The sequence below is a fragment of the Poromitra crassiceps genome, assembly GCF_964638095.1.
Source record: "Poromitra crassiceps genome assembly, chromosome: 8".
NCBI lineage: Eukaryota > Metazoa > Chordata > Actinopteri > Beryciformes > Melamphaidae > Poromitra > Poromitra crassiceps.
This window is the reverse complement of record NC_139629.1, coordinates 7,046,339-7,066,640: the sequence shown is the minus strand read 5'-3', so window position 1 is coordinate 7,066,640 and position 20,302 is coordinate 7,046,339. Positions and strand designations below refer to the sequence as shown.

Sequence of the window (20,302 nt, the reverse complement as noted above, 5' to 3'; positions counted from 1 at the left end):
AATGTCTCAAAGCTAAATTCAGTGTGCATCTTATGCAAACTAGTCACCTTTGGGTGACAGTCACCTTTTTCATCCCAAAAAAGACACTTAAGTGAAGGATTTCTGAGTGGTTTTATGTCTGTGCTGGTATCTGTCACCTTTTTCACTCTCCATGAGTTTGCATCCCTGTTTCAACGAATTTAAACTGTCACAATAGGTTATTTTCTGAAAAAAGAAAAGAGCACTTCTGAAAATGCCATTGGTTTTTGTTTATATTGGTGGTTGTTGGACTTTTGACGATCACAGAATATGAACTCTATTAGAGTTCATATATACCAACCTTATTATTTACATCTGTAAAGACAATGCTGTAGTGGTGACACAGAGCTATGAAGCAGCCTATTCCACCTCTTTCACACATATTGGAGAGTGGCTATCAGGCATGCTGCATGTCACCAGCTCATAAGTGCAATCCTGCACCTGCTTTTTTTTTCCAATATTTCATTTTCAATTTTCAGAACAGAAGCAAAACAAACTTAAGACGCACACAAAAAAACACAAAAAACATACCAACATTACAATATGGTGCTACCAGCCGCCTAAGGTGCGAGTTGGTCCTCAGGAACCTCAGGTCTCCATACAAACAACCGAAATCATGTCCGCCAGCCAGAGTTGAAAAGAAGGTTGAGAGTGGGACTTCCACTCCTTCAGAATAAGTCTCTTGGCGACAGTCGTCCCCTGTCAGAGATTGCTGCACAGCCGTAGGGAGGAGCAGAGAAGATTCAGAACAGCCGAAGATGGCAACCTACGCCTTCGGCTGAAGGGTTATTTTATAAGCCTTGTACCAGTCAAATATTTTGGCCCAGAATCCGGATAGTGAAGAGCAAAACCAAAAAGCATGTGACAGTGTACCCTCTAACACCTGACACCTATCACATAGTGGTGAGACAGAAGGGTCTGCACCTGCTTTCTTCACCTAGCATTTCTTTCCCCAGCCATTTGTCTATCTTTGCGCTTGAGGACCAGACCACCTGATCCGACCTCCTCCTCCCTTCATCTTAGTCTTAATAAAGGGTTCCCAATTCCCATGGTCATTAAATTCCTGGAAAATGTATGGGATTTGAAAAACTTTTCCAGGCCTGGAAAAGTTTTTGAATTCACACAGTTTTTGGCTATTGTTAAAAATATCTTTATAAAAAAAATCCCCAAATATGTCACTGCATGTCTGGAAAGAGCTTTGGGGAGAAGGGCACGGTGCTACAATGTAAATTATATGTATTAAGGTCGCGAAGGGTCATGGAAAGTATATTCTGGGTCCTTGAAAAGTAATGGAGAAGTTTTCGAATTTTGTCTGTGGAAAAGTGGCAACCTGTTAATATTATCTCTCTACTCTCTCTCATGTCTTCCTCTCTCCCTTCCCGCCTTAAAACCACCTCCCTCTTTCTCTGTGCCTCCTTTTTTCAAGGCTGTGAGGAGGTGAGTAAGAATGATGGCGACGGCGGAGCCTCCGAGCAGCTCCAGCCTCCTCCCTCTGCTGGAGTCTCTGGAGGACAGTGCAGCCGGACCGTCGGAGCAGACGGACGTCTACCTCACCATCGCCAAGTAGGTCACCACCAGTCATCCTCTGGACATGTCAGAGCTGCTGGCAGAGTTTGGTCTCTCTTTAAGGCATTTAAACACAACGGGGGTATATATACGAGTGAGACAGACATTCTTTGTTTTTTTGCCTTTGCAGTCGGCTCAGTGGAGACGAAGGCCGCCACTTCCTCCCTGCAGTTGTAAAGCACTTTTCCCGCCTGGGTAAAACCATCATGGTGAGTGGTCATCATGGATAAATCATGTAAATTTGGGGGAAACTCTAAATCTCCCAAACTCACGGTGCTAATTCAGGCTCACTCATCTCACAATATGAAACACATTTCTTTTGTCTCACTTTGTCTCCAGACACACATCATCGGTCCAAATGCTGAGCTGAGTCAAGCCGCCCTGCAAGCGTTAGGGTTTTGTGTGTACCACAGTCACGTTGTCTCTGGAGTCCCTGGTACAGACATTCACATGTTTTATACATAATTTCACATATGACTTGATGGCGTTTAATTTGAATTACACTTTGGTCACATAATTTGTCTCTCTGTCTCTTTTATGTTTTCCAGAAAACTTTGCCGGAGATATATTATCAGCACTTTGTTCCTTAGTGGTGAAGTCGACGGATAAGAACACGTGCACCAGAGCATTGTGGGTCATTTCCAAACAGAGCTTCCCTCCAGAGATAATTGCCAAAAAAGTAAGTGTCCAGACGTGAAAGGGCCCCTAAATGTAACGTGTGTAAAGCTGGGGCAGCATGCATGAGGAAGGGGGCGTGGGGGGGTGAGGGGCATCATATCGCAGCTGTATTTGATCCATGTTGCCTCCCCCACCCAGACATCGATTGTATTGAACACTCTGGAGAATGTGTGGACTAGAGAGGACGTCCAGTCTGTTGTCATGGAGCACGAGGCCTTGAACGTTATCATGAGGTAAACGGACTCGACTGCAATATGAACTGTCGTGCTGTATTTCACCTGGGGTGATCATTTTCACTTCAGATGTCAATATTGATAATTACAAACAGGACATGGAATCAAGACCTACTTGAATCTGGTTAGTAATAATAATAATACATCGGATTTATATAGCGCTTTTCCAAATGCTCAAAGACGCTTCACAATACAAAACAATATAATACCATAACTTAAGAATAGAGAAGAAAATAAATAAAAGGTGAGAGAGGACGGAGTTCATGGGTTGAAAGCAAGGGTGAAAAGGTGGGTTTTGAGGGCATGTTTAAATGATGACAGAGTGTCTGCTTGACGGATAGTAGTTTGCATATATGTTAAAAGTATGATTTTTATCATCCACATAGTTGATTCCAAAGTGCTAAATGGTACAGAATTGTGTATCAAATGTTCCTTTAATCTTTGATTTTTAATGTTTAGTTAATGGAGACCACTCAAGCCATGTCAGTACTTTATTTAGTGTACATAAGCAGATATTAGCAATGCTCTGTCCTGATCTAAATGCTCTCTTTTCCTGACCTTTTCCAGGCTGCTGGAGCAGGTGCCGGCCCAGATGGGTGACGGGGCAGTACGGTGGGCCAAGCTGGTCATTCCCCTGGTGGTCCACTCCGCCCCCAAAGTGCGCCTACGGGCTGCAGCAGCCATGGAGATGGGCATGCCACTCCTCCTGGAGAAGCAGACGGATGTAGCGGCCATCATTGAACCCATGATGTCCTCAGTGAGTACCGTGTGTGTGTGTGTGTGTGTGTGTGTGTGTGTGTGTGTGTAACAACGTGCAAAAATTAAATGTCATATTGAACAGTGAAATCTCGACATCCAGTCAAATGACCATCTTGTGGAAAAATGGATTTTAGAATCTAGCGTGCAGAAACCCTGCTGACAGGCTTTTGTGTTTGGCTCCACAGAAACTGATCCCCGAGCTGCAGAAGCTTTTCAAGTCCAAGAACGAAGCAAATGTCCTGAAGCTCTGGCCCTTATTCGTTAGACTGCTGGGGAAGGTATGTCCAACCTGTGTGCATGTCACAGCTCTGAAGGTATGTCCTACCTGTGTGCATGTCACAGCTCTGAAGGTATGTCCTACCTGTGTGCATGTCGCAGCTCTGAAATATCATGCACTGGATTGAATGCGTCTCTTGGAAAAGAGCAGGCTTTACATGGCTGTAGATGAGGTTTCACCAATTGAAATCATGAAGATATCAATGAAGAATCTTGAGGGACGCGATCATGTGTATAGTTTTGTTTCCTTTGGTCTGAAGCATAGTGGAAATGTTGACTTAAATGCACTCTTGTATTTGGTTTGTATGGTTCACCCTGCCCAGTTACAAGTGAACCAGAGCTTGTAAACAAAAGTCACAACACGAGTCACGACAGGTCCCGGGTTCGATTCCTGCCTGGGACGCTGAGGGTGTGTCCCCATCCCCATGTCCTCAGTGCCTACGGCCCAGGTGGGCTCGTCAAAAGGGCCTTTCTGCGCGGAGTTTGCATGTTCTCCCCGTGCTCCCCTGGGTTTCCTCCAGATAGGAACATGAAAAACATGCAAAAAAAAAAAAAAACTTGGACTCACAAATAGGGGGTCATTATTACACAGGGTTTTGGCAGCGGTGGGCACTGGGGAGTCGACACAAATCTGATTCCAGTCCTTGTAATTTAAGCTGATGGACTTTGCACTCTTTGCTCTAATTTACCTTCTTTGGGCTCATGTCAGTGAGGGGGATTCAGTTGTGTTCATGGGCTAGTGGGAGGGGGATGGTATAGCCCCTGGTAGAGGGGGATGGTATAGCCCCTGGTATAGCCCCTGGTAGAGGGGGATGGTATAGCCCCTGGTAGAGGGGGATGGTATAGCCCCTGGTGGAGGGGGAGGGTATAGCCCCTGGTGGAGGGGGATGGTATAGCCCCTGGTGGAGGGGGATGGTATAGCCCCTGGTAGAGGGGGATGGTATAGCCCCTGGTAGAGGGGGATGGTATAGCCCCTGGTGGAGGGGGATGGTATAGCCCCTGGTAGAGGGGGCTTTCGGGCATTGTTGATGAGGCCGATGGCAGCTGGGAAGAAGCTGTTCTTGTGGCGAGAGGTTTTTGGCCTTGACCGACCTTGGTATCTTTGGGGTCATTTTACTGTAGTTGGTATGATTATCTTCTCGCTCCTGATGAGCCATCTAATGACAAATTTATTTGAATGAAATGGACAAAGGTGACAGAGTTGTCCTTTTGTAGGTTTTTATATGTTTGCATTGCAAACAGGCAAGTTGTACTGGTTTCTCTGCTCAATTGAAAGCCAAGTTTGGGAGTGTGAAAGTATGTCAGTGTTGGTCTGTCTGTGCCAGCCGCTTCAAAGCTGTTCTCCAGGTGACCTTATCAGGGTGGCTGACGAAGTGGCAAAGCTGACGAAGTGACCATTGTATTTACACAGTCAGGAAGGGACAATGTGGAAATGCCAAATATGGAGAGGCAGCTGAAAGTGAAAGTAACTTGCAGCAGGGAGGTGACTTACTGTGCTATTGATCATAGAGACACTGCATGAAATAGGCCACGCCCATCACGGGGGGAAAGCTCTCCATTCACTCCCATACACCAGCGTCATTTAACTAAGCAACTAAGTGATTCAATGAAATTACTATGGTAATATTTAATTATAGCACCGCACCACAGCATGGAAACAAGCATTTTGAGGCATCTTGGTGCAGTTACTTGATGCTACCAGAGATCAGATCAGAATCAGAAAAACTTTATTGATCCCCGAGGGGAAATTGAGTCATGTTACAGTTACTCACACACAGGTAGGGAAAAATATAAACATTATAAGGAGCATAGGAATATAGGGGGGGGGGGGGCGAGCGCTTCAGAGTTCAAGCAAACCATTCCAAACATGCTTGCTGTGAACGTGCCCTAAAAACCTCTGTACTTCTTACACAGCTGCTCCATAGAGGAGGTCCTTTCATCAACTCCTTGCTGCATCTAGAGGAACTTGGCTTCCGCAGCCCCTCTCCTAACATCAAGAAGATCGCCTTCATTGCCTGGAAGAGCCTCATCGACAACTTTGCCCTCAATCTAGGTGAGTAACTGACTGACTGGCACAGTTTCTCCCAAACATGTAAGTATATAGCAGTGTTTCCCATACATAAAGGGATTTGTGGCGAGCCGCCACAAAAGGATTTGGACCGCCACAAAAGGATTTGGACCGCCACAAAAATATGTTTTTTTTTTTTTTTTTTTTTTTTTTTTTACAGTGCACCTGAACGCAACATGCAAGATATCCGCTGAATAAGTGTCCAATAAATGTTCATGTCATTCTGGCCAATACTTCTGTTATAGCATTTCAGTCTGGAATATGGAATATCTTTCAATAATCTATGATTTAGCTGCTAAATTGTCAAATACCGCCATCTGCTCGCTACCCAGGCACTTATGTATGTACTTAACCTAACTAACTTAACCTAACTAACTATCCAGTGTGCACAACTTTGTCAGCCTAAACTCCGGCTGACACCCCAAAAACCTACAATCCGCTACAGAAAAATTGATATTGTTTGTTTATTAACTCATTGAGTGCCAATGACGACAATCGTCGTCAATTGCTTTAGTGACGTAGAGTGCCAATGACGACGATTGTCGTCAATTGCGTTTTTTGACGGTGGGACGTGGATCAAAGCCAGATCCATCTCCTGTAAAATTTTGGGGCATGTTGAATGTGTATAACCTATTTTACCGACCCATTAGGTGGCGACAGTGCTCTCCAGATTACAGAAAGGTCCGGAAAACAGCAGGAAAAACCCCCGTGATCAAAGAGAAACCGCTCATGCTGCAGCCAGAGCCATATAGATGGCTCTGACTGCAGCTGATGTTGGCTGCGAACAGCAGTCAATCCGCGCACACAACTGAGCCCCTCTGCCTCTGTCTGTCTGTCTGCATAGTTTCTTCACACGATTAGCCGCCAGAAAGGCAGCACCCGACGCCGAAGGGCCAAACCTTTCCCTGCAGTCCGGTTTGGCATTTCCGTGTCGCGCTGGGAGCCGGCGCAAAAAAACGGAGCGCTCCGAAAATAGACTGGGTGCGTGTTAGGCTGTGTGTTAGTGTGGGGAGGAGTTTGCAGCTGAGGGGGGGGAGAGGGGGGTGGGGCACGCAGGCACCACACAACTACACCACGTCCCTACATCAGAAAATATTATCTTCAGACTCAGTGAATGTGCTTGAAATGCTGCATTTCACAAAAGGCGGAATAACTCAGCTTCTAATTTGAAAAGTGTCTTTTTGCTCAAAACAGCCTATCTTCTCCGGCTCATAACTAAAGAACGGAAAATGGGATCAATAAACTTTTTTTTGCAGATGATAGAAGAGAGTCTCATCGTTCTTTGTGCGTGTTCGGTGTTTACATAGTAATATCACACAATATTCTGTGGGCCTCGAGAAATCACTGAAAACGCTCTGAAACTCTGGCACTGGGAGCGTCCGTTCTCCAAAAGTGGCTGGCACTCAATGAGTTAACTGGCCCCTCGCCTTCTATCATTTCACGAAAGTGGCAAAGCAAGTTGAGTATCCCTGACCTATAGGGAGAAATTTAGTTTGTCATTGTAAACCCACAGCACAGTAATGATGACATGTTCTTCATAGATCTAGCCTTTTAATTTTGCTCTTAAGCTTTCTCAAAGTACACCAAATTCATGCATTTTACTTTAAAATGTTTAAAAAAATCTCGCGGGGGGGCATGCCCCCGCAACCCCCTAGGGGGTCTGCGGGCCCCGACCACAAATACTCAAAATCCTGTGGGAAACATTGTATAGTGTCTTACGGTCAGCTTGGCTGGCGATTTACTTCCATGTAATATTGTCTAATGTGTCCGACCATGGCTCCTGCAGAGATCCTGTCCAGTGCCAAGCGTATGAAGTTGCTGATGCAGCCGCTCAGCTCCATCAGCGTGCGGACTGAGGTCCTGCTCCTCACCAAGGTGGAGGTCTGGTGGTACCTGGTGGTGCGGCTGGGGCCCCATCTGGCACCCAATTTTGAACAGGTTAGACATGCCTCTCTGTGTGTACGGTACTTACATGTGAGACACTGACACAAAATTAAATGATCTAGATTTAAGATTGATCCACTCTTGGATTAATACAAGACGGGTCTAATACAATATTATATATTTTCTTAAGCACATCTGCTTTAATAAACACAATTGCACATTGTGCCCCTAAAATGTAATTTCCAAGTGTCCATTAGCCATGTTCAATTGGAAGCAAGCTGTTTTGCCAGCTTTTGTTTCTTTATTGTTTTGGTTGCTAAATTGGTCTTAAATTAAATCCCAGGTCATGTTAAATTAATTTGGTGACAGTTATGTATTGGATAACGTACATTATTTCAGTTTGTACAGCAGTGCTGTGTGAGAGTCAACACTGTTTTTGTATCTCTGCAGGTTTCTATTCCTCTGCTCCAGTGCATGCTTTGCTTCGACTCCTCCACCAGTCCAAACGGTGCGGCCACGTCCAGCACCCCGAAGACTGGTACTTCATACACGCCCCCACCTGTCACTATGAACCAATCAAGCCTTATCTGAGGCACTAACCATTTAAGATGCCCTGATGTTGGATTGGAGTAATCCTAGAATGAACAGAAAATGGAAAGTGTGTTTTCTCGCTCCTCCTCCAGGTCCCGCAGCCTTCAGCAGCCCGGATAGTGTGCGGCGTATGAGCCTGAACACCACCTTGCAGTCCTCCCAGACCTACCCCTCCATCCAGGTGCTGGGCCTGGAGATGTTGCTACACTACCTTTTAGGGCCAGAGGTCGTTGCCACGGCAGCCAGGAACAAAATCCCCCTGAGTCTCGGTGAGAGCTTCTTTGGCGCAGGCTGATCTTGAACTTGATACTTCTTATTTAAGCAAGAAACCGTGATTTTACAACGGCTAACAGGCGTTAGCCCCGAAGCTAAGAAAGGCCATTAGGCGTTGTAAGATCACTGTAAATCACGGCCTCACGGGGCTTATTGCTTTTATAACACTGTTAATAGTAGGGCTGGGTATCGTTCCAAATTTTTCGATATCGATACCGTTTCGATACTTTGATTTCGATACCGGTTCCTGAACAATACTTTTTTCGATACCAATTTTTAGAAAAATCCATTTGAACAAAAATAAAACTGCATTACACATTGACAATTATGATACAAATCTTTTGGGTTTTTTTTTTCAAGTTTTACAGCAGAAAAAAATAAAACCTACTGTATTTAACATAACTTTAAGTTGTCTAAACTTATTGCTGTGCTTACAAAAAAATATTGGAGTACTACAAAGGAAAGAAATGTAAAACAAATAAATCAGTGCACTAGTTTTCAGTGCAAAACGGAGAGTTGCAAATCAGTCACTGATGCAACAGAACGCTATTCTTGTCCAAACTGACGAGACAGCTCCACTTCATGCATGGAAGACAATAGTTGAGCATTGACTAGCCTATCAATATAGCATTAATGGCACAAAGTGAATCCCATTTATATTCAACAAACTATCATGACATCAGCGTTTGTTAACGAGTTGCTAAAAATACATAATAGGCGATAACTGCCCGCTTGCATATAACGTTAACACGAATTAATTGAACATCTAACGCTAGCGTTGCAGATCAGTGTTTAATGCTCACTACTGCAACAGAACGTCATTCTTGTCAAAACTGACGAGACAGCTCCACTTCATGCATGGAAGACAATAGTTGAGCATTGACTAGCCTATCAATATAGCCTTAATGGCACAAAGTGAATCGCATTTACAATCAACAAACTCATGACATCAGCGTTTGTTAACGAGTTGCTAAAAATACACAATGCCCGCTTGCGCATAACGTTAGGGCGCCAATTAATTAAACAATCTAATGCCTAGCTACAACTCACAGCCAGACTGTCAGACTGAGGGCTCTGATAACCACTAACATCAACAACAACTTGCGCTAAGTAAGCTGACCCACCTCTCGATTATTTCTCTTGTCTGTGGAAACCAGTCCTTGTTGTTTCTGTTTCTTTCCCTGCTTTTCATCATCTTCGCCATATGGTACTCCAGGATAGGACTATAGCTTGTTAGACTAGCTTGCTAGTTCCACTTCTGTCTCCGCACCGCACGCTGCCTGCCTCACAACAAACACACACTGGCTAAAGTGGGTGTAACTTTTCCTGCATGCCTCTACATGACAGCCAATCACCAGCCGTATTAGAGCGTGGTGTGCAAGCATGTCGCATGCTTATAGGCTCAATGACGCTGTTTTGTTTTGGTATCAAAAATTGGTATCGATTGACAAGGGAGGCTTCGATACCCCTTACTATCGATGTTTTCATTTCGGTGCCAAGTAAGTATCGAAACTCGATACCAAGCCCTAGTTAATACATATAGCTTACCTGGTAGGGTTTCAGCAACAACAACAAAATTCAATATTGATCAACAAATAATCGTTCGCCAAGCCAAGCAATGTGGTCCTGCTGCAGCTGTGATTTTAGCTGAATGGTTGCCAAGCAACACAGACGCTGTTTGGCGCACTAATACTGTGATGCGGTCACACGCGTGTGTTTTATAGAGTATTTTTAACAAAGGCTTCGAACGCTGCTCAGCCAATCATAATCAAGGACAGGAACTATCCGTTAGAATGGCTTATTTGGGGCTGTTCCATACTTCAAGAAGTTCAAGTAAGGGATAATCAACGACTAGGTGTGCGTTAAACAATTTTACTGCACGACGTGGAGGCAAAGAACCACCCGACGCCGCCGATTGGTCAACAGCTCAACCGCTGCACAGCGCATAGCGCATAATGTCGGGTACAAGTCTGTTCTCTGCAGTTTAAATATCACACATTTCATTGTAAAGGCCTAATTCCGCCTCACTTTTGTCGTGCGAGGCACAACGAGGCTCGATATTCTGTATGATCGGGATTTGCTTTTCCTCCCCAGAGCCCCTGACCCACCCCTTCCTGTCTGCGACCTCCTCATTCACCAAACACGCAGCTTTCCTCATCTCCACTGTCAGAGACGGCTTCATCAGCGTCGGAAAAGAGGCTCCAGGTACGGTACATCTCACAGCTTGTCTTCATTGGATGGAACGTCAGCCGTCACACTGCAGTGGAAATGGGATTTCTCTCCTCCTCAGGGCCAGTCTAAGCTTTGTAGTTTTCCACACAGTTGAATAGAATATCCTCCTCTCCCACCACCAGTCAGCATCTGGTAGAATGGAGATGATTGTTATCCATGTTGAGTAAGACTGTGCTATTGTCAAACATACACTGCAGGCGGCCAGGCTGTTTGCGCAAGTGCTCAGGGTTCACTTCTGAAATGGAAACCATCCCCCCCCCCCACATACACACTGGAAATCGGTGTTGATTAAGCGCAGGGTCTGGGAGTTCCTTGGCGGGAGTAAAGTAGTTATTTAAGGTCAGGCAAGTGTGTTGGTGTTACGTTTTCCCTGAAGTGACTCATGATTCCCTCTCCTCCATACAGACTCCCTCCTGACTCTTCTATGGAAGAGCCTTGTCATCTCTGTCAGCTCAACAATCGAGTCTGGTAAGTGCTGGCGTGTTATTCTGTCATGGCTGGCGGTAACACATTGAAAAGGTTTACTTCATTTGTCATGGCTGGCGGTAATCCACTGAAAGGCTTACTTCATTTGCAAACCCACGACCCCATGTCATGCTCATTTGTTCCAGATTCGTGCTACAGGATAAATAAAACAGGACATTTGAGTTTTTCACCACAGACCACATGGGAAGATTTACATGTACATGAGAGAACCCTATGATAAGAATAGTCATTCTTATACTAATTGGGATATGTTTTGCTGTATTGGAAATTACACCAAATTTTACTCTGATTTAATTCCTCCTCACTTATCTGGAACCCCTGGCAATGACTTTTGAGAGCTTTGTGTGAATGGGTGCTTAATAGATTCCTTGTTAAATGTATTGTGGCAGCAGCCACAGGGGTGGGCTCTTCAAGTTGTGGGTCCCGCCCAGGAGCTCCACATAGAGCACAGTGATTGGGTCTGGGCCCTGTCAGTCTGGAGGAGGGCCAGTGAGACTCCTGCCTTCTCCACGCCCGCCCACTGTCAGTGTCGTCAGTTTAAGTCGGAGCGTTCAGAGCCTCGGCGCTCTGGACTGCCGTGACGAGGAGAAACTCTGAGGGGCGTGTCCCCGATGATGACCCTCTAACCATCATCAGCCACGTTTCCATACAACTGTCAAGCCAATTTGAGCCCATTTCTCTTCTACTCACAACTTGTTTGACTTGTGTTTCTGTTCCCCTCCTGTGGCGCCGCCAGCTGGCAGCAAGAAGGATCGCCAGGGCTGTGAAGTGCTGACCCTGATGCTCCAGGCTCTGCAGAGCATCGTCTCCTCAGAAGAGCTCCCTGCAGACAGAGTCCTGGTAAGACCCCGGTCTAAAAAGCTCTACCGCTGATCTGATACAGGTCTCAAAGCTCTGCAAGCTGTTCAAGTACCCCTAGGGCACACATGGGCAAAATACAATTTCTTTTTTTTTTTACAGTGCACCTGAACGCAACATGCAAGATACCCACTGAATAAGTGTCCAAATGTTCATGTCATTCTGGCCAATACTCCACTTCTGTTATAGCATTTCAGTCTGGAATATGGAATATCTTTCAATAATCTTTATAACTAAAAGGCTACATTGAAGTAGAAATTTAAATAATTAACTCATTGGTTTTGGATTTATTTAGCTTCAAGAGTGCATTTTTGTTTGTGTGACCCTCAACACAGGCTTTGAGAATCCCGGCCCACTTACTGATACTTATGTTTAAATTAACCCACTCATATTCTGGTTTATTTCAAGAAAAACATTTTGGCTAGTGGAAATTTTAATTGGCTGGTAACTTTAAAATCTAGCAGCCATATTGGCAGGTGGTCAAAAAAGTTAATTTCAAGCCCTGAGAGCAGGTGCTTGATGGTTAAGACTGAATAATGACATCACAACTGTTAATTTAAAATGAGTTATTCCTCTAAACCTGGCTTCAAATGCCCAAAATTTGTTGCGCTGGCGCCGTTCGGCCCTCAGCAAAACCTGGTAGCGAGGACATTTTTTGTGGCCCTCTCTATCATCAAAGTTGCCCATCCATGGGTTACGGCATGACAATATTTGTTCAGCCCCCGGCAGCAATCTGGGTTTCTCATGTGGCCCCCCATAAAAAATAGTTGCCCACCCCTGCCCTAGGGCCTAGGGCACGCTGCAACTAGTCCCCCCCCCCCCCCCCCCTACATTACTGAAAATGTCCAGTTGCTGTCGCACCAGTCTTGCGACTAGTTTTATTTTTTGTAAGTAGCTCTCATCCTAAAAAAGTTTGGGTACCCCTCGTTTAGTTGTTGGTTGTAGTTTATGAATAACCTTAGTCAGGGTCCTTGACATCTTTACTATTGGTTGCTGTGATTTATTAATTAAAAGAAAATAACTCCCGCAGACTCTGTCTCCAAATGCAAAAAGTTGTATTTCAACAGAAAAGAATAACGTTTCGGTCCTAAGACCTAATTCTTTTCTGTTTAAATAAAGCCTTTTGCATTTGTGTGCAGGAGTTATTTTCTTTTGATCCATTCGGGTTTCCCCTCCTCCGACGCACCTGTTGTTATTTTTAGGTGTGTAGAAGCTTTGCTCCTTCGGTGATTTATTAATTGAAACATATTCCTCTCCTGCAGTTTGTGTCAGTTGTTCTGGAGAAGAGCATCAGCTAAATGTTTAAACATGTCTGTACTGTCTGTCTCTCTTAAACATGTCTGTGCTGTCTGTCTCTCTTACTTCAGGGTCTGTAGAAGAGCATCAGCTAAATGTTTAAACATGTCTGTACTGTCTGTCTCTCTTAAACATGTCTGTACTGTCTGTCTCTCTTACTTCAGGGTCTGTAGAAGAGCATCAGCTAAATGTTTAAACATGTCTGTGCTGTCTGTCTCTCTTACTTCAGGGTCTGTAGAAGAGCATCAGCTAAATGTTTAAACATGTCTGTACTGTCTGTCTCTCTTACTTCAGGGTCTGTAGAAGAGCATCAGCTAAATGTTTAAACATGTCTGTGCTGTCTGTCTCTCTTACTTCAGGGTCTGTAGAAGAGCATCAGCTAAATGCTTAAACATGTCTGTACTGTCTGTCTCTCTTAAACATGTCTGTACTTAAACATGTCTACTGTCTGTCTCTCTTAAACATGTCTGTACTTAAACATGTCTGTACTGTCTGTCTCTCTTACTTCAGGGTCTGTTTGAGACCACAGTGACAGGCATTCCCCAGAGGGTCCTTGGCTCTGCCTCCTACCAAGTGGGCAAGATGGATGTGCTAAATGTGAGTGCCTCTTGTTCTGCTGTTTTATCTCTTTCTCAGATCTTGTTGTTGATTTTGCACCGGTATACAGTACAGTATAGTCAAGTCAAGTTTATTTATATAGCCCTAATTCACAAGCATGTCTCAGAGGGCTTCACAGAAAGTATGTCTAGCTGATTCTAGCTGACACAACAGTAACAAGAATATACAGAATAAAGATAACATTTGAACAATTGATAATATAGAAAATATAGAAATGAAGAGAGAGCAGAGGGAAGAGCAGGGGGAATGTGAGAGAGTGATGGGGTGAGGAGGGAATGGGAGATGTTGGAGGGTATAGGAGGTGGGGAAGGAGCAAGAGCAGACATCTTGGATACGTCACTGTTTGTATACAACAAACAGTGACGTATCCAAGATGTCTGAATGAAATGGTTTCTCTGCTGTTTTATCTGTGTGTGTGTGTGTAAATGCTCTCACAGGGTTGCTAAATCTTTCTCCTCCTTACCCAGGGAACGCCGGCTCTGTTCCTCATCATTCTCTTCTACGACAGCAGCATGCTCGCTGCCTATGTGGAGGATGAGCGGTGGGTCTGAATAACCTTTCTGTCGGTTAGAATAGAATACACCAGGGTTTGGGGGTTTGGCTTCTTGGTCAGTATACCACAGAACTTGCTCCTCAAAGCCCATTTTAAGCAATACAAAAGTATATTTTCTTGTATTGGTGACTGAATGGATTTTCAACCATTTTATTTGAAATGTCATATGCTTTTAATGATATGTTGCCTTGTGTGTCTGTGTCCAGGTTCTTCCAGTGCCTCCACATCCTGGTGGGCTGTGGCCTGTCGGGCCCCACGTCCCCCCTGGCGTTCGCCGAGGCGGTGCTGAGTGCTGTCAGACGCAGTGCCGCCTCCCTGGGGAACAAGGAGCAGCTGTGGAGGATGTGGAGTGTGATGGTCAACCCGCTCACTGAAACCATCACACAGGTACATGGTGGCAGCAGTCTTGACTCACTGTGTCAGTCTTACCTTTTAAAAAATTTGGGTAACTAAGTGAACAATAAATTCATCATTGATGGATGCCCAGAGCGTGGCTTTATGATGAAAATGAAGTGCGATGGGGATAACTATTGTTTGTGTTGTACTTTGAAAGGGTTTTTCATCCCTTGAATCAAATTGTACATTATCAGCTTTATTTTAGCATGCAAAAGTAGCGTGAGACCCATTCCTGGCTGTTGATTAGCCAATCAACAGCCAGGAATGGGTCATTGAGTCTCGCATTTTGGTCCTCCGCTGACGCCACTCTCTCTCTCTAGAGGACACTAGTCCAGCCCATATACGGTAAATTCTGGAATCCTTTTTCTTGCAGACTAATGAAGTGAACCAAGGCGACGCCCTGGAGCACAACTTCAGCGCTGTGCACTCTGCCCTGATGTTCCCAGTCACACACCTCCTACCTGGAACACCACTGCAGCAGGTATGTGTATTTTCTGTTTTTACATAATTTTCTTTATTGTTAACAGACCATGTTACAATTTCTCCTGCTAAGGCCATGAGCCAACCCCGCAGCTCCTAACCCCCATAGCTCCTAACCCCCGTTTCCTCTTGTGAGTGTGGATTGCCTTATTCTGAATGCTGTCTTCAACAGACGACCCAGAAGTCCATGCTGACTACATGGTCCAAGCTGTACAAGGCGTTTGCCCGCTGCTCGGCCCTGGTGGTCACAGCCGAGGAGAACATCTGCTGCGAGGAGCTGTGCACAAAGATGGCCGCCGCCCTGGACAGAGAGGCCCTAATGGTGAGGAGAGGAAAGGGAGGAACTGCCAACACACCGATAACTATAATCTTTTTTTGTATAGCAACTTTTCAAAAACAGGGCTTACTAAGCCAGGGGTCCCAAGGGTCCTTGAAATCCTTGAAAGTTTGTGAATTTGAAAAATAAAAAGCAATGCATCAACAGTTTTTGAAGATAGACCTGGGTCATTGAGAGTGCTTGAATTTAGGCTTTTTCCTGCGTAGAGAGTTACGAGGGGGCCACCTCCATTAAGTTTCGCTCTGCCTTCAGCTTTCAGCAAGTGAAAACAAAATATTTTGAGTCGGTGGGTTTCTGTCATTTACAATTGGAACTAACACAGCACAATTGATAAGTGTTCACACATTCAAGCCTCTCTCTTCAATTGTCTGTGAGCTTCTACTAGTTTTCATTATAAAAACTCTGTGTTGTAACCGTAAGTAACCCTGGTCCATGTCTCAAACTATGCCGTGTTGGCTTGTTGGGTCCTTTGAATTTGGTGTGTGAATATTGATTGATTGATTTAAACGGAACAATGTCACCATACAAGTTTTATAGTTCACAACATAAGGGCTCTCGCTCCCAGAACAGTCCACAGCTGTTTTTCAAGCTAAAAACCAAAGTGTTGTTGGGGTCCATCTTATGTCTAAAACATATACATCATAAAGGTATGCGTTTGTTGCCTACTGAAGACGAGCTTGGTTCGACTTACTGATTGATCTTCTCCAGGTTCCTTCAACGTTGGATGCTGTTGCCTGTATCCTACAAGTGATGGTGGAGTGCGTGGACTTCTCTCCCTACACACCACAGTTTCAGCAGAAGTTGAAATGTAAGGAGGGTTTAGCTTATTACTTCAGTGTGCATAAAATGCACATAATCCTGATATGTTCCGTATTTTATTATCTCTTAATATCTCAGTATTGAGTCTTCAGTTAGCTCGAGAGTGGCTGCTTGTGTCTATACCATTTGGTTGCCTTTTTATACATTTTTGTGTAGGTGTCCTAAAAAATAAATACTGCAATAACCATTTGGAGCATGAATTGGAGAATGACTGTAGTTACCTTGGTTTCCTCCAGCACCTCACACGCCACTCAATTGGATGCGTAAGAAGAACAAGGCCCTGGGGAACCTGTGCAGCTTCCAGTCCCTCCTGTTGCAGTGCTTAGAGGTGTTTCTAGCTGCGGAGGGTCCCAAGGCTTTCTGCGAGGCCACAGCACTGGCCCTGGTCTCCATCCTGTCTGCTCTGTTCACCAACCTGCTCCTCGCTACCGCCGTCCAGGAGGCCCTGGCTTCTCTGACTCAACCTCTCACCCTCTTCTACAAAGAAGCTGCCAGTGAGGTGCCCAAATTCTCCTCGCAGCTTGTGGCCAAGGTGTGTTGACCTTTATCGCATTTTGCTGCTGCAGATCTTTCCGTTTCAGCGCAGTAAGCGTTGCGTTGTGCCTGGCAAGCCTGGGCAAATGTTGAATAAATCTTATATTTAGCTGATAATAATAATTAAATGTGAATCTTTTGCTAAAGCTGTGTTCACACCGAGATATTTATTTTTCTCTCTGTCGCTCGTTTCAACCCTTTGGAATCGCTCTGTTGCTCTGTTTAAATCGCTCGTCAACAGGCACAATAATTGACGGACATCTGGGGGCTATAACGTTACGCAATGTCATGATATTTGTCCACTACGAGCCACCGTAGTTGTTTACAAGCTAAACCTATCAGCGTGCCCCTAACGTGAGCTCTATACCGGTAGTACAGACTTCACTTCATGTCAGCTGTCAGCCTGTCAATGAGCTGTCAATGCGGTTTGTTGCCACACAACAAACCAGCAGTTTGTTCCAAGCCAGTGTGATCCTTGACTCACTCTCTCACACGGCAGCCAATCAGCGTTGAACAGCGAGCGACTGATGCCAGCGTAATTTCGCTCGAGTTGGGATATTTCATCTCGGGCGATGAGCGAATTTTCTCCCTATCGCTCTGTTTCGGACGCCCAGCGATTTTTCTCCGGGGCGAATATACGCTCAATCACTCGTTTGCATTGACTTTGTATGTAAACTCGATGCCAGCGAAAAACTTTAATAGGTCTGTGTGAACGCAGCTTAAGTGACATGAGTAGCAGTCTGAGTGGTGGTTTTCAGTCAGGGTATGAATATTTAAATAAACACAAGCAATCTCACAAGCAACGGATGTCTTTTCCTTCTGTCCTCTTTAGCTGGAGAAGCTCCTAGGGGAGGTGCTAGGCTGCCTACAGACCCGCTCTACTTTGGCCTACGACGATGAACTCCTGGCTCTGCTTTCCCCTCTGCTTTGCGTCTTGTTTCCTCACAAGAACAAGCAGCTCCGCACTTCACTCACTCAGTTCTGGAACTCCACCTTTGCCAACTCAGTCAGCCTCACTTACCCAGATGAGCTCATGTGAGAATGTTTTCCTTTTTGGAAGGTTGATCATCCATAATTTGACAAATTGAAAACAATGAATAGTTTGACATGACTACGTACTGCTGCAATGGGAATGCAGCAGCAGATGCATTTTTCATAACATCCAAATTTATATAAAATTTAGTATGTTGACTTTGTTTCAAGTTGTGTTCGGCCACCTTTTTACATTGGATCGGGCTGAAACCTTCAGGGTGTGTAAAGGGCAACCGTGCGGGTGACGTGACGGAGCCGGATTTTCTAATTAGGCTAATTAGCTAATGATGTGATGTCATCAGTGATGATGTCATCAGTGATGTCATAAGGGCACACACACAAGGAGGCATTGTGACAAGACTGATCAGTGATGTCACACACACACAAGGAGGCATTGTGACAAGACTGATCTGTCATAGGGGGACACACACTGATGATGTCATCAGTGATATAATGAGGCCACACACAAGGAGGCATTGTGACATCACTGATGCAATAACATTTAGTGAGCAACAGACACACCTGCGTGCACCAATAGGGCAGGCGAGACCGAGGGAAGGGGCGATAATGGACCGTGTTATAGCCAATTAAATTGGGGTATATATTTGAATCTCAAAATGATGTCATTTTCTTCACACAGACCAATACTGAGCCAGGTGAAGCAGAAGACACCCATCATCCTACCTGGCTTTGAGGCCTGCAGTGTTCCTGATGAGCTCAGCGGACAGGCTTCAGTGAGTTGCTCTGAACTCCCTGCATTTAACTCATTGAGTGCCATGGACGGACATGTTCGTCATTTCAAATAGTAACGTAGAGTGCCAAGGACGGACATGTTCGTCAATTGCGTTTTTTGACGGTGGGGCGTCGATCAAAGCCTTCTGCCTCTCCTGTACAAATATTATAGCTATTGGAGGTCTATAACCTATTTTACAGAACCCTTAGGTGGCGACAGTGCTCTCCAGGTTAACAGAAAGGCAGAGAAAAACAGAGAATAAGTCGTTGGGGAAACGGAAATCGCATCGCATCCGTATGCATCGATATGCATGAAGCGTTTTAACGTTAGATGTGCATGCAGCAGGCAGCAGCCAATCTGCTCCCACAATTGAGCTCCTCCATGTCCGCTGCGACAGGCTGTCGCCGACAGCCCATTCGCATGATCAGCCGTTATTATTCTCAACTGGAAGCATACAGTAGTAGCCGGTGACAAACACACGCGGAAAAAGCTGGATGTCGCCGACGCGCACCCCTTCACAGTGCAGAGCAAACTCTGCAGAGAGCCACCTCCCATAAGGAGGAGTGTGCAGTTGAGGCGGGGCGGGCGGGGGGGGGGGGGGGCACGCAGAGCAGCACACAACACTGACCCAGACAGACCCAGGCAGCAGGACAGGGTTGGCAAACGCAAGCCAGAATATCCGATGCCCACCAGCAGCAAATCAAGATCAGCAAGAAGCTGCAACCAGCAGCGCACGCAGGGGCCAGCGCTGCTGGTTGCAGCTAAAAATATTATTCTGCCAAACAAAATTCCCTGGCCTTCACTGTTTTATTGAAGGAAATTATTTTTGAGGTGTGACTACATCAGAAAATTAGCTTCAGAGTCAGTGATGTGTTTGAAATGTTTAATTTCACAAAAGGGCCATTATCTCAGCTTCTAGAAAAAAACTGCTCTTTTTTTGTTAAATCAAGCTATCTTCTCTGGCTGATAACTAAAGAACGGAAAATGATATCAATAAACCTGTTTTTGCTGATGATAGAAAAGAGTCTCATCGTTCTTTTTGCGTGTTCATTGTTTACATAATAATATAGTAATATCACACAATATTCTGTGGGCCTCGAGAAATCACTGAAAAAAGCTCTGAAACTCTGGCACTGGGAGCGTCCGTTCTCCAAAAGTGGCTGGCACTCAATGAGTTAACTTTGGGATTTGTGGCGTCAAGTTAATAACTGTGTTCAAGCTGAAAGTGTTTTCACGGTGTCACCACTTCTGTCTCCGTGCTCTTAGCTGTGGTCCATCTCGTTTGTTTGTAGAGTGAGAGTTCCCAGCTAGAGACCAAGCTGAGCGGAGTGCTGCTGTCATCTGTGGGGAACAGGGACTCGCTGCTGGGCAGGTCCGCGGAGCTGAAGGATAGGACCCCCAAGAGCACCCCAAGAGTCTCTGTCTCTGTAAGGCTTTGTGTCTGCTCACCCACCATGCTGCCAGGCCTGTGTTCAAGTTCCAGATGCACCCAAAAACTGCTCGCCTATCTATTTCTTTAGTTACTTTAATATGAGCACTGTGTGACTTCCCCCCCTCCCCCATATTTTATTTTGGAAACTAG

At 45.2% G+C, this 20,302-nt stretch overlaps 1 protein-coding gene across 1 annotated transcript in view; it reads left to right on the top strand.

Annotated features, from left to right (window-relative positions):
* Positions 1-1,463: 1,463 nt before the first annotated feature.
* The window catches only part of rif1 (replication timing regulatory factor 1), a 28,111-nt gene continuing 9,272 nt past the window's right edge, over positions 1,464-20,302 (top strand). The window contains exons 1-24 of the mRNA XM_083641645.1: positions 1,464-1,581; positions 1,715-1,793; positions 1,924-2,020; positions 2,133-2,263; positions 2,401-2,495; positions 3,063-3,252; positions 3,440-3,532; positions 5,445-5,583; positions 7,385-7,536; positions 7,933-8,020; positions 8,166-8,342; positions 10,441-10,551; positions 10,984-11,046; positions 11,801-11,904; positions 13,729-13,815; positions 14,304-14,377; positions 14,596-14,776; positions 15,159-15,266; positions 15,438-15,587; positions 16,311-16,410; positions 16,658-16,953; positions 17,788-17,990; positions 18,628-18,721; positions 20,013-20,147. Coding sequence (XP_083497771.1) covers positions 1,466-1,581; positions 1,715-1,793; positions 1,924-2,020; positions 2,133-2,263; positions 2,401-2,495; positions 3,063-3,252; positions 3,440-3,532; positions 5,445-5,583; positions 7,385-7,536; positions 7,933-8,020; positions 8,166-8,342; positions 10,441-10,551; positions 10,984-11,046; positions 11,801-11,904; positions 13,729-13,815; positions 14,304-14,377; positions 14,596-14,776; positions 15,159-15,266; positions 15,438-15,587; positions 16,311-16,410; positions 16,658-16,953; positions 17,788-17,990; positions 18,628-18,721; positions 20,013-20,147 — 3,063 coding nt within the window. The 5' untranslated portion in view covers positions 1,464-1,465. The remainder of the gene's footprint in view (positions 1,582-1,714; positions 1,794-1,923; positions 2,021-2,132; positions 2,264-2,400; positions 2,496-3,062; positions 3,253-3,439; positions 3,533-5,444; positions 5,584-7,384; positions 7,537-7,932; positions 8,021-8,165; positions 8,343-10,440; positions 10,552-10,983; positions 11,047-11,800; positions 11,905-13,728; positions 13,816-14,303; positions 14,378-14,595; positions 14,777-15,158; positions 15,267-15,437; positions 15,588-16,310; positions 16,411-16,657; positions 16,954-17,787; positions 17,991-18,627; positions 18,722-20,012; positions 20,148-20,302) is intronic.